This window comes from Hyaena hyaena, unplaced genomic scaffold (assembly GCF_003009895.1).
Source record: "Hyaena hyaena isolate Hyena2069 unplaced genomic scaffold, ASM300989v1 scaffold_770, whole genome shotgun sequence".
Lineage (NCBI taxonomy): Eukaryota > Metazoa > Chordata > Mammalia > Carnivora > Hyaenidae > Hyaena > Hyaena hyaena.
The window spans coordinates 263,437-277,510 of record NW_024081405.1 but is presented as its reverse complement, the minus strand read 5'-3'; the positions used below and the strand labels follow the sequence as shown (position 1 = coordinate 277,510).

At 36.9% G+C, this 14,074-nt stretch overlaps 1 protein-coding gene and 1 pseudogene across 6 annotated transcripts in view; both read left to right on the top strand.

Moving 5' to 3' along the window:
• ARID4A (AT-rich interaction domain 4A) overlaps positions 1 to 12,582 on the top strand; it is a 67,609-nt gene extending 55,027 nt beyond the window's left edge. For all 6 annotated transcript variants that reach the window (XM_039218667.1, XM_039218668.1, XM_039218673.1 and 3 more), the window contains exons 20-24: positions 366 to 1,499; positions 2,169 to 2,273; positions 6,054 to 6,260; positions 6,869 to 7,015; positions 10,720 to 12,582. In XM_039218667.1, the coding sequence (XP_039074598.1) occupies positions 366 to 1,499; positions 2,169 to 2,273; positions 6,054 to 6,260; positions 6,869 to 7,015; positions 10,720 to 10,823 (1,697 nt within the window). In that variant the 3' untranslated portion in view covers positions 10,824 to 12,582. The remainder of the gene's footprint in view (positions 1 to 365; positions 1,500 to 2,168; positions 2,274 to 6,053; positions 6,261 to 6,868; positions 7,016 to 10,719) is intronic.
• LOC120221335 lies at positions 1,752 to 2,019 on the top strand (annotated as a pseudogene).
• Positions 12,583 to 14,074: the final 1,492 nt, after the last annotated feature.

Below are 14,074 nucleotides of genomic sequence, written 5' to 3'. Positions count from 1 at the left end.
ATTTATTAATCAGTACCTATTAGGCCTCAGATCAAACCACTTAATATATTAACTTAATATCTCAGTTCTAGTTCTTTGCTTTTTCTGAGGGTTATCATAGACTAAACATGATACTAGTGAAGATGCAAAAGAGCTCTTTTATACACTTGAGATACTAATATTGTCATTGTATTTTTACATGGAGTTAACTTTGCAGTTTACCACCCCCTCCCATTTTTGGGCACAAATGTATGATTTATCAGAAATTTCTACAGAGAAGTATTCAGCGGCATATGATTCAGAGTGTTTGGTAGAAATTTTATTCTAAAATTACATTGGTAATTAAGACAGAAACCTTTGTAATATAATAATATTTCCTCTTGCAGACTCTTGCTCATCTGATAGTGAAACAGAAGACCTTTTAGAGAAGAATCTGATGAATGAAGAACTTTCTCCTGATATTAAAGAACTAGAAAAAAATGAAAACTTAAATGATGATAAACTAGATGAAGAAAATCCAAAGATTGCTGCACATATATTAAAAGAAAATGAAAGGACACAAATGCAGCCTTTAGAAACACTGAAGTTAGAAGTTGGGGAGAATGAACAAATAGTACAGATTTTTGGAAATAAAGTGGAACAAGTAGAAGAAGTTAAGAAAGAGGCTGAAAAATCTCCTAAAGGAAAGGGAAGACGAAGCAAGACAAAAGATCTTTCTTTGGAAATTATAAAGATTTCATCATTTAGCCAAGATGAAGCAGGAAGTGAATCTCATATAGAAGCTCAGAGTCTAGAATTTTCTTCATTAGAAAGCAAAAATTTTTCCTCTACTGCTGAAGATGAAATTGACCAATGTGCAAAAGAAAAAAAGTTGAAACGGAAAATACTGGGACAATCATCACCAGAGAAGAAAACAAGAATTGAGAATGGAATGGAAATGACAAACAGCATATCTCAAGAAAAGGCCAGTGACTGTGCTACATCTGAGGGAATGAAAAACTTAAATTTTGAACAACAGTTTGAAGTAGAAAATGAAGAAATGCCATCATTAATTGCAGAGTCCAACCAACGCATTCAAGAACTGACTAGTGAAAAACTTGACAATCCAGCCGAAGAAACTGTAAATACTCCACTAAAAGAAGAAGAGGATGCAATGCCTCTGATTGGGCCTGAGACCTTGGTTTGCCATGAAGTAGACTTGGATGATCTGGATGAGAAGGATAAGACCAGTATTGAAGATGTAGTAGTTGAAAGCTCTGAGTCTAACTCTCTTGTTTCTATTCCACCTGCCCTACCTCCTGTTGTACAGCATAACTTTTCAGTAGCTTCACCACTTACTCTCAGTCAAGATGAGTCCCGAAGTATAAAAAGTGAGAGTGACATAACCATTGAAGTTGACAGCATTGCTGAAGAATCTCAAGAAGGTCTCTGTGAGAGGGAATCAGCAAATGGATTTGAAGCCAGTGTTGCCTCTGGTACCTGTAGTATAATTGTTCAAGAAAGAGAAAACAGAGAGAAAGGTAAGAACTTTCTAGGGAGAACACCAGCCTTCATGTTTAGCCCCCAAATTAGTAAGTTAAGAGTTTTAGGAACTCTTGATCTATAAAGTTCCCTCCCTCCAATTCATCCTTTCCTTTGTATGTCCCCACTTTCCCTTCCCATGACTTTTAAAAAAATGTATATTGAGAAATTCATGTGAAGTAGACAAGTGAATAATACAGCTGCTTTCATGGTGGCTCAAGCGCGGAGGAGCAGCTGCGGCGGCCAGGGTCATGGCAGCACAGGCATTTAGAAAATTTCTTCCCCTTTTAACCGAGTTTTAGTTGAAAGGAGTGCAGCCAAAACTAACTAATGGAGGCATTATGCTTCCAGAAAAATCTCCAGGAAAAGTATTGCAAGCCACAGTTGGATTGGGCTCTAAAGGGAAGGGTGGAGGTAAAGTTCTTCTCTCAAAATATGGAGGCACTAGCGTTGGTCTAGAGACGAGGATTATTTTTCTTATTTAGAGATAGTGACGGTCTCAGAAAATATGCAGATTGAAATAAATTATTGAAATGGCATCATGTGAAGCTACCCATTCAACTGAAATCTGTCATCATGTAAATGATTTCCAGGTCTCTCTCTTACAATAAACGAATGGTATCCAAAATATATGTATTTTTCAAGTTGTCTCTTCCCCCTTATTTCAGGTCAGAAAAGGCCAAATGATGGAAATAGTGGATTATTGGCAAAAAAGCAAAAGCGTACCCCAAAACGAACAAGTGCTGTAGCCAAAAGTGAAAAGAATGGAACAGGTTGGTGCTTTCAAATGCTGGCTTTAGTGCAGTGTTAATATTTTCAGTATTTTGTTGGTTTGATCATCTGTGTCAATTTAAAAATAAATTTGGTTGATTATGTTCTGAAAATAGCAATTTTCCCATTGGTTTTTGATCTGAAGGGGCTTATCAATTTTATTTGGAGATGGAATAGCTGTTATGGTTACTTCATTTGTATTTCTTATGTAAAGCAGTTTAATATTGAGGAATGTATTTGAGGATCTTGAATAACAGAAAAGTAGTATTTGCTCTAGTGGTAAAAACAGATTAAGTTTACATTTCTGAATGGAATGGTTTCATTTAATCTAGAAAAGCTGATTTCTAAATAGTATCATGGTATTTTTGAAATTGGGGATAATAAAATACATATGGAGGTAAATGAAGAAATTAGCAAATCGGTATGGATAGAATAGATTACATCAGAAAGACTTCTGTACCATAAGAAATAAAAACTAAGTCATAGAATATAATAGAAATAAACATGGTTGATTTTGACAAATTAAAGTTTTATCTCTAATATATGCCTTCATACAAGTCTGAAAGGAAAATTCCAGGTTACAGTAGATACATATTCCACAGAAGGAGCATGTAATTTATAGAAGATCAAAGGCATTTCAGAGGAAAATTTTTGAACCGTTAACCACATGTGGCTAGTGGCTGGACAATAACAGATGTAGAGCAGAAAGAAAATGCAATGGGAAATGAAAATAGAGAGGCAGCAGGAATTACCAAGGGCAACTGAATAACACCATTGTGCCTGGCAGATACCACATCTGTCACATAAAGTGAACCCCACCAGTAATGGGACAAGAGGAAATCATGTACTACCTGGCAGGATACAAGAAGAACACAGCAGCACCTCTGTGACATTCCTGTCAAAGATGCCTAATCTGAATGTAATCATCAACAGATTCAAACTGAAGGGTATTCTATAAAATAACCAGTCAGTAATTTAAGAAATTGTCAAGGTCATGAAAGTCAAAGAAAGAGGAACTGTTCCAGATGAAAGGAGACTTAGGAGACATGACAATTAAATGCAGCATAGGATTCTCACCTGGATCCTATTGCTACAAAAGACATTACCGGGTCAAGTAGAGAAACTTGTATGGGATTTGAAAATAATAGATTTGTGTTCATTTTATGATCTTGATGGTTGTACGATGGTTCTTAAGAGTGTGGTGGTTTTAAAAACATGTACAAATTTGCTGAAACTCTCCTTTTCAACAGGGAAAGCCTAATTCCCTTCCCTTGCATGTGGGATGAATTTAGTGACTCACTTCTAACAAATGAAGTGATAGAGTATGACTTCAGAGAATAGGTCATTAAAGACACTGCAGATTGCTCCTTGCCCTCCTTGGATTACTTGCTCTGGGGAAAGTTGGCCGCCTAGTCATGACGACACAGCAGGTACAGAGAAGTCCACATGGTGAGGAACTGAGCTCATCCTTCCAACAGCTGGCAAAGAACAGAGGCCTGCCAGGGGCCATGTGAGTGAACCATCTTGGTAGCATATCCTTCAGCTCCAGTCAAGTCTACAGAGACCACAGCCTCAGCTAAAAGCTTGACTGCAACACCGCAAGAATGACCTGCGCCAGATCACACAACCAAGCTGCTCCCAGATTCCAACACTCAAGAAACTGTGACATATAAACTAAGTTGGGGGGCAGGTGCAGATAACTAACACAAGGAGAATGTTCTTGTTTGTAAGAAATAAAACAACCAAAGTACTCAAGTGTGGCAGGCCAACTTAACCTTCAAGTGGGTCAGATGAACATTTTTTGGTAACCATTCTTACAGCTTTTTTTCTAAGTTTGAAGACTGTCTAAAATAAAAAGGGAAAAAGATTAAAAAAGAAGAAAGGAGATCATCAGTTTTACTTTTGGGAGAGAATATTTGGCTTAATCTTTGGCAAGAAGAAATGAACTAAAGAGATGGGAAGTGAAATCATTAGGACTCAGTCAATGAAGGACTGATTAATGGACATATGGGATACAGCAATAGCAGCAGTTTGTTGGGGCGCCCAGGTGGCTCAGTCGGTTAAGCGTCTGACTTTGGCTCAGGTCATAATCTCATGGTTCGTGGGTTCGAGCCCTGCGTTGGGCTTTGTGCTGACAGCTAGCTCAGAGCCTGGAGCTTGCTTCAGATTTTGTGTCTCCCTCTCAATCTGACCATCCCCTGCTCATGCTGTCACTCTCTCTCTCTCTCTCTCCCCCCCACTCCCCCCCCCGAAGTAAATGAAACATTAAAAAAAATAGCAGCAGGTTGTTGGGAGAGTAATTCAGGGAATGTTGAGTTAGAAGTACCCAATATTAGGGAAAAATGGGTGTGGAGCCTTGAAGAGTCTGTTTTTAAAGGATGGTTGTGTGAAGGATCTCAAGAAGCATGTTGGTAGACTCTGGGAAAAGCAGTTGGAGATAAAAGAAGATGGATATTCCAGGGGAGCTGGGAGCAAATGGTTTTAAGAGTATAGTTGAAGAGGTTAGTCTTCAGAAACACTCTCTTCTTGGGGCGCCTGGGTGGCTTAGTTGGTTAAGCGTCCGACTTTCGCTTAGGTCATGATCTCGCGGTTCGTGGGTTCGAGCCCCGCATCGGGCTCTGTGCTGACTGGCAGCTCAGAGCCTGAAGCCTGTTTCAGTCTGTGACTCCCTCTCTCTCTGCCCCTCCCCTGCCCAGGCTGTCTCCCCCTCTCCCCTAGAAATAAATAAAAAAAAACATTAAAAAAAAAAAAAAAAAAAAAGAAACACTCTCTTCTTTTTGAGCCCCTAAAAAGATATAGGTAGAGGAGAGGTTGGGAAATTGAGTGGGTAACCATCAACTTTGCCTTCTCAGTAGAAGGCAAGTTTGGCTTTTGAGAGAGTAGGGTGGAAGTACGATATAGGAGATTGGGGGGAAAAAAAGTGGAACTGAGAGAATTCTAATTTATTATCAAGTGAAGAGCAGAAACATCTCTAAGTACAAATTTGGTGAGGAGGGATAGAATTGCAAACAATTTTCTGCTTACATTTTATCATATATATGTTAAAGGATGTGTATACATCAAGATTTTTTTGGGCTTCTTCAATTATGCAGTTTGGGTTTTTGGTTTTAAATATAAATGGGGCAATACTATACATATTGTTTTATAACTTTGATTTTTCATTTAATAATACATATAGGATATTTTGCCATTTTTTTCTTATAAACTTTAGCTCATTCTTTTTAACAACTTTAGCAAAGTACTCAGTATATTTGACCTTTGAACAACACAAGTTTAAATTGTGCAAATCTACTTAAAAACAGATTTTTTTTACAGTACTGTAAATGTATTTTCCTTATGATTTTCTAACATTTTTTTCTGTAGCTTTGTTATAAGAGTACAATATATAATGTTGTATATAACATACACAATGTGTGTTACTCAACTTTAAGTTATCAGTAAGGCTTCCAGTCAACAGTATGCTATTAGTAAATAAGTTTCGGAGGAGTCAAAAATCAGTGTAGATTTTGAATGCATGGGGGTCGGTGCCCCTAACCCCAACATTGTTCAGTGATCAACTGTATATAATTTTTTTAACCATTTTCTTACTGGTGGGCATTTAGATTTCCATTTCTTTGCTATTAAGAAATTTGTTCATTTGTACACTTATTTCTGTAGGATATCAAAAAATGTAATTGCTGGGTCTGCTGCATTTTGATATTTGAGATTTTTATCATTTATAAAACAGATAAAATATATTTATATAAAATATATATCTCTGAATCAATTTTTTCTTATTATAGGACAAAGCAGTGATAGTGAAGATCTTCCTGTCCTGGACAATTCAAGTAAATGTACACCAGTAAAGCATCTTAGTGTATCTAAGCCACAGAAGCTTGCACGATCTCCTGCAAGGATTTCCCCTCACATCAAAGATGGAGAAAAAGATAAACACAGGGAAAAACATCCAAATTCATCCCCTAGAACATATAAATGGAGCTTTCAACTCAGTAAGGAGCTTTAGAAAACCTGAATGTATATTGTAAAGTGGTATTTATCTTAACATGTCAAAATGAGAACGAATTATTACCAAATTCATTTATGTAGGTTTCCAAATGTCTTATCAGTAATCATCACTTATATATAAATCTATCTTTTCATAATATGAACCTGATGTTAGAGAAAGATTGTTAGTTACAAAATAAGATGTGTGATTTATATATATCATTGAAATTGAAATACCCTTTCTAGTACTGGTAATTGGAAGTAACCAATAAATGAAAGCATCATCTATACACAGAAACAATTTAGATAAATAACTACAGTTATAGATCAGGGTTGCTGTGTGCTGATGTTTTCTTGTGGTTTTCTTATCATTTAAGTAATACATAATTAAGTTAATACAGATTTAGTACAGAAAATCTGGGCTATATACAGAAATGTTATTCATAGGTAATTAATGTCATGCCTGTTTATAGAGTCTTACTTAGTCATTAATATGGAAAGTTTGAATAAATTAAAGCTTTTCATGATTTATAAGTTGGATATTTGACAGAACTGCCATCTTCTTTTCTCAAATAATTTTTTTAAACCAAATTAACCTTTTTTCTCCTTTTAGATGAATTAGATAATATGAACAGTACAGAGAGAATCTCTTTTCTCCAAGAAAAATTACAGGAAATCAGAAAATATTACATGTCTTTGAAGTCTGAAGTGGCAACTATAGATAGGAGGAGAAAAAGATTAAAAAAGAAAGACAGAGAAGGTAATTTTATTATTATTTTTCTTCCCTCTATATTTCAAATATATATCTTCTCATTTTTGAAGATTTAGGTTACTCTTTGAATATATATAGTACACATTGTTGTTTTTAGATTTCTAGTGCTGTCGTCTTTGTGCTATTGTTGAAATGAGTGAGTCAACAACCGAATTAATCAGGATGAGATTCTTGAAAAGGACTATGAACTGTTTTATAAAATGTGTGATTTTACTAAATGTGATGGGTTCTCAAGAAGAGTTACTCCCTCTAAAATGCACTCTTTGCTCAACAAACACTTATTGACTCCCTATTAACATGCACTGTACTTGTTATTATGAGGGTCACCAAAATCAATGGACATATGGACTTATCTTCAAAGTGATTATTTTGTCGGGATCATAAATTATTTTCCTAAGCAGCTCTACAACATTCATTGAAACAGTTCAGGTCAGCAACATTAATGCATATACACTATGTGCTAGGCCCTCTTCCAGGTGGTGGAAGTACAGAGATGAATGAAATCTGGACCTTGATCTCAAAAGATCTTAACTTCTAGTGGGAGGCTGTGTGATGAGGGCCCCAAAAGTGATATTACCATGTATAAGAGTTGGTGGAAGGAGAGATTGGTTTGGATTAACCTTGGAGAGAGAGACCTTAAAACTGCAGAATTGACTTATAGCTAAACATTGGTATATTCACCCCCAAACCCCACTAAAATAACAGTAAAGAAAAGCCTCGTACCCACAAGAACAAGATAAGGGGGCAGCAAACCACAGTAGACAAGACATCAGCAGCAGCTTAACTCTTAGAAGCTGAGAAGCAGACAGACAACTCTAAGTGTCCTAGCAGAATGCAAAAACCTAAGCTTGTTTATCCTTGCATTACCACAAACCAAGAGCTAGCCAGTCCGTATCACATCACCTCAGCTCTGAAAGCAGGGATATAGGTGAGGCTAAAAATGATCGGTTGAAAATGGAAGGAAGAATTGGATTCTTTTGTCCCATGCTGTGAAACAAAGTACCTTTTTCTGCAGCTTTTGCAGAAAAAAAAAAAGAAATTAGCTTATTGGAGGGAGAGGGGAATTAATAGGCTTGTAGACTGCAGGTATACTAGTCATAGCTGAAGGTGAAGGTTAAGTGCAAAACCAGAAATGAGGAGCTTGAGCAGAAGTATGCAGTACTGAATGATGAGACTCCTGTCCCTTTTCCACCTGTGACTCTCATCCTCTTGGCCTCCTGAAAGCTGGCAACTAAGCGTATGCTCATTCTTGGGAGGACACTGCAGGATTCCTCTGGGGAAGCTGCTCAGCTCAAGAGGAATGACCAACTCAGACACCAACATTTGGAGGTTCCTGAACCAAAAAGCAAGATCCTTGCCAGTCAGTACACACACGCTGCCCATCACTGAAAAGCTCTGCACACTTTGCGCACAGCCTCCAGTTAGCTTTTTAAAATCCTCCTTTTAAATATGGAAGCCACAAGAGCAGATAGGAAAGCTTCCACATCAAGGTAGAAACCAAAGTAGAAAATGAGAGTAAAAAAAAGGACCTAGGAAAAAACAGTGTACCATACAGAACATCAAACTATAATTACTGTATAGAGATGCAGGAAAGATACTGCAGTCTTGAAACAAAAATATGATACTAATAATACAATTCAGAGACCAAGAAGGAGCTCTCAGAAATGAAAAATATAACAGGAATTTAAAAAATGTAAGAGAAGAGACAGCAAAGCCAAAGAAATTCCAGTAGATGGTCAAAAAGAACTAAAAGAAGTATAGGATCTGGCCACAGATTCTGAATCACAGAATTTCTAGAAAAAGCAGTGAATAAATGTAGGATATTGTTATCAAAGAAGTATTATAAGAAAAATTTCCAGAAATAAAGGATATGAATTAGGAGATTGGAAGGACTCACTAACCTCTCTAAAGAACAGGGGAGAAAAATCATGCTAGAGCACATTGTGAAATTTTAGAACCCTATGGATAACCAGAAGATTCTAAAATGTTACCATATAAAGGTATATCTAGGGGCACCTGGGTGGCTCAGTCGGTTGAGTGACCCACTCTTGATTTCTGCTCAGGTCATGATCCTGGGGTTGTGGGATCGAGTCTCAAGTTGGGCTCTGTGCTGAGCGTGGAGCCTGCTTAAGATGGTCTCCCCCTCTGCCCTTTTCTCTCCCCGTCTGCCCACACCCCCACATTCATGCGTGCTTTCTTTCACTAAAATAAATAAAATTAAAATTAAAATAAAAAAATACAATATCTAAAATAAAAGGGTCTCAGAACAGCATCAAGTTTCTCATGTCAGATTTCTCAGTGGTAGCACTAGAAACTAGAAAGGTAAGAAGACAACATGAGACCCAGCAAACAAGGAATCCTACCTACGAAAACAGTAAGGCAGATATCAAGGTGATGAATGAAAGCTATAGGATGACCGCTGCAGAGCAGGCTTAGAGAGCAACTATTCCAGAAGTAGGATGTCACAAGGGGAGGCCTTCAGGAGAGCAGTCTCTTAAAAAAAGGTAAATTCCTGGATAGGCTTGCCTATATTGAGAGGAGTTTTCTGCCAGTGCAGAGAGTCAGGGGATATATTTCTAAGCAAAATGACTTGTATCATATGTGGTCTTGAATCATTCCAGTCCAAGTCCAGCAGTCTATTCCTCGAAATAAGATGGAGCTAATGGAAGGAGATAATGCTTTCCGTGTTTGTCCTTTTCTTTAAAGACTGTAAGTAGCGGGCAGTCTTTACAGAACTTTTAAACACACACAAAAAAAGCAAATCAACAAACTGAAATTTCTTCAGGGCACCCTGAACTGCTTTCAAGTTTCCTAAAGGTGATATGAGTTTGAGACAACTGAAAAAACATTTCTTTCATTACAGTCTTACCCTTTTGTTTTCTTAGTTATTTTTTTAGTGTGAAGTGAGTTATTAAAATGAGATACTGAGTGACTTCTGGCATATCAGAATTTGTAATAACAAGTTACATATCACATTGATAGTACATGTATACACTGAGAGATACTCAAAAATTAAAAAATTTTACTTTACTTTATTTTATTTTTGAGAGAAAGAGGCAGAGGTGAGTGAGAGAGGGGCAGAGAGAGAGGGAGACACAGAATCTGAAGCAGGCTCCAGGCTCTGAGCTGTCAGCACAGAGCCCGACACGGGGCTTGAACCCACAAACTGTGAGGTCACGACCTGAGCTGAAGTCAGACGCTCAACTGACTGAACCACCCAAGTGCCTCCAAAATTAAAACTTTAAATAGGAACAGTTAGGTAAAGATTGGCAGGAGACAGGAAAGGTTTGCAGAGAAAGCGAAGATAAAATACAAAACAAAATGGCCAAGTACCAAATGCACAGAGTGGAGATCCTAAGCCTGTGCTGTTTCCTCCTAGAGAGTTTGTTAGTCACGTGAGGACTTTTTTCTAATCACACACCCACACTTCCGTCTGGGTCCTTATGACTCTGATACCTGACCTAGGTAACTACTGTTGCCTATGGGAATGCTGTGTCCATTAGGTCTCTTGGGCAGGACAAGGATAGGAAGCCAGTGGTTAGCTGGTTACAGGAAATTCTGTGCAATGTTATTCCTTTAGCACCATTTAAGAGGACTTTAATTGAAATGAATGATCAATATATTTCTAATTTGCCAGTGGCTAGGTATCTTTGATCGTTTTTGGGTCTAACGTGGTTGTTTTGATTCCACAGTGTCTCATGCAGGAGCCTCCATGTCATCTGCTTCATCAGACACTGGAATGAGTCCCTCATCGTCATCTCCCCCACAAAATGTACTTGCTGTAGAATGCAGGTGATAAACGTTTTCTCTGCCTTCCCAGCAGTTTGCTGCCATGGACAGAAATCCCCAAACCCTGAAATACAACCACAGAAAGCACTCAACTGGTCTGACATTGCTAAGTATATATCCTGTATACTTTTCCAGGCTGGGTTGGATCTATTCCCTCTCTTTTCTGTTTTTCTGTTGCGAAAAATAAGCTGATTAATAATTGAAGGTTAGGCAGCCTGCCATATTTGTCATAATTTTTCCTCTTTAATTTTTTTCATTTTTTGTGAAGATAGAAAAAGGGCACTTAGCAAATTTGAATTTGTATAATAACGCTTTCAAATGTTATAGAAATCATAGACAAGCAAGTGCACATGATAAACATCAAAATATTATCCAGCTGAATAGTGACTGCTGCACTTTCACTAAGATGTATTTGAACACTTGGTGAGTAGGGGGTTTATGTTGTGTTTTTTGTTTTATTATTGTTGTTTTTTAATTTTTGTGGAAGCACTTGCTATTTAGAACTGCCAAAGTATATGTTCAGCAGTGTGCCCAGGTTTAAAGGTGTAAATGGGACAAAATAAATTGTGAAAGGAAGTGTAGTTGACTGAAAACTACAGTTGTAATAAGTCTTCCACTTTTTATAGGATTTTTGAGCACACAATTATGCAAATATTTTAATGTTTATTAATGTTTACAGTGGAATTGTGAATAAGTTTTCAGTGGACTATCTTATCCCTTGACAAAAATATTTTGTCTTTTTTCTATGTAATTTCAGAGTTTTTATTTTGTTACAAAAAGACAAAAATGAAATATATAACAACAATGAAGTTATTTAACAAGATTTCTAAAGCTGAAAATTTTGTGTAAAATAAGGTATTATCTTGCAACTTGTTAAATATATTTATTCAGACATTGGATGTTGTATTTTTATGTATTTTTTAAAATATTAATAAAATTGAAAAAAAGAAAATTCTAGGTTAATTCACTCTTTGGACGACAATAGCTCTCAGCTGTCCCTTTTACAGGAGGTTGCATGGAGCAGCTCTGCCCGCGTTGAAGGGGGCGCATCTCCGTCCTTCAAACAGTACGGACTCTGCATGGGCATCTGTATCCTTAACATAGGTCCTCGTTTAGAAACTTTGGCAGTCCTCGTATTTAAACTGTTTTGAGGATCAAAGTTTTGGTTGCCCTTACGATACTTTGTCATAGTTTTTATGTTTGCTGTACTGCCGAATAAATTTCTATCTCCCAAAGTTGAGATGCAACAACTAAGTAAAGCAACTATGTATGCTTTGTCTGTGAATTGTTCCACAGACTGATACATTTTGTAAATAATTCTTCCAAAATCATGTATTTAAAGCATTTTTGCCATATACATTATGTAAAAAGGTGATTTTTTAAAATCAGTTTTTAAATTCATGTTTGTACATTGAAAGGGGTTTTTTTTAAACCTCCTTTTCTGTGTTTAATATGCTGTAGAGTAATAACCTAGATGCTCTAGACTGTATATCAGGATCTGATTTACAAGAACAAAGTCAGAGCCAAACACTAGTGATGGCATAGCATTACTGAAATCATTGTTTCTTAATTTCATTTTACCACATTGTGAACTTGTGATTCAGATTCCTTCCATTTTCGCAGAGAATTAAAAAGAAAAAAAAGTACTCTTGTAAAATGCACTTTTCTGTCTTTTCTTTGCAAAGCAGAAGTATTTCAATGTAAAATAAAAATGGAGCTCAGTGGGCAGTATTAATAAAGGCCATGTTTTAAACATAGGCTTTATATTTTTAGTTTTCATTTAAGTGATTGTTTTTTCCCCAAGTGCCAGTATCTTACAGTTGAAAATCAGACTTTGCAAAACAAAGCATATTCGATATATTCGTCAGTCTTTACAATAAAATATCTCTAGTACTTAATTATAAAAATGAAAAAAGTGTGTCATTCAAATCTAGTTGGAACTTGGAGGCAACCCTAGGTTCATACGTTAGATATTTTAATGACTTCCTTCACTAGTGATACCATAAATGAGGTAACTAGTTATCAGCTTGAATGCCATCCCTTCTAATCAATGTAAATCTGGTAATCAAGTATTGGGACTTTGCTACAGAGAGCACAATTATATATTCATTCAATGGGTATACGGACACTATTAAAATCCTTTTATTTTGAAACTGGAAAGGATTATGAAAGTAAGTGAATAGTGACTATTAAATTCAAATATGAGGCATATTTTGAGTTTAGCTAAATTTAAGATAGCACCTGCATGTGACTAAAAATGTATACAGATACTCTTTAATATCTAAAATAGAAGGTGCTATCTATAAAGGTATTTGAAGATTATGGAGGTTTGTTTCAGTATTTCATTGTGTGCTTTTATTGTTTGTTGTATTTCTAGTTTTCTTATAAATTCTAAAATATGCCTCTCTTATAAACCCTGTAATATTGAAGCACACATAAAACGCATTACCAGAATTCATTCATCAGCAATTTGTCAGGTGTCTTCTGTGTGCCAGGGTCTATGCTAAGGCCCAGAAGTTAAAACAGTGAATAAGACAGAAGAAGGTCCTTGTCTTTGGGCAATGTATAATCTGAGGAGATAGGTGTTTATTTCTAAACTATATGTGTGACAAACATACTAAGTTATGGAGTGCCAGGAGATACAGTTTGAAGGTAAAGGTGGCCCGAGGAAGCAACAGTAAAGCTGAGTCCAGTGAGGACACGGGACTGGCTAGGCCAACGGGATGACTGATGGGACAGCAAAGCGCTCCAGGTGCGGGGCAACGGGTTAATGAGCCAGGGCAAAAGCAGAGGCAGAGCCATTCATTTTGTAAATAACTCCTCCCACATCGTGTACTCAAAGCAGTTTTGCTGCTTTAAACCCGAACACTGCACCTGCCCAGCTCTGCCTCTTCTTGCTCCTCTGATCCCCGCGCCACTCTACACCTCCTTGTCCAGAGCCATCTCAAGAGCCACTTTTCAATGAAGCTTTTGCTGACTTACCACCGCCAGAACACTGCCGCCGTCTGTGCTCTGATCGCATTTTCAATCTATTATTTTACTTGAGAACTCACCTTGTACTATGTCTACTTATGCATGTGTCTTTCTACCCTACCAGATGTTTAGTTCCTTAAGTACTTAGTCATACTTGTATCCCACAAAGTGCTGGATCCAGCATCTAATACATGGTAAGATGGTCAAAAACTATGTTTACTTAAGTTGAAAAAAATTACTTTTGAATTGCTATTGTTTCTGTTTTCTACCAGTGACTCTTACGTA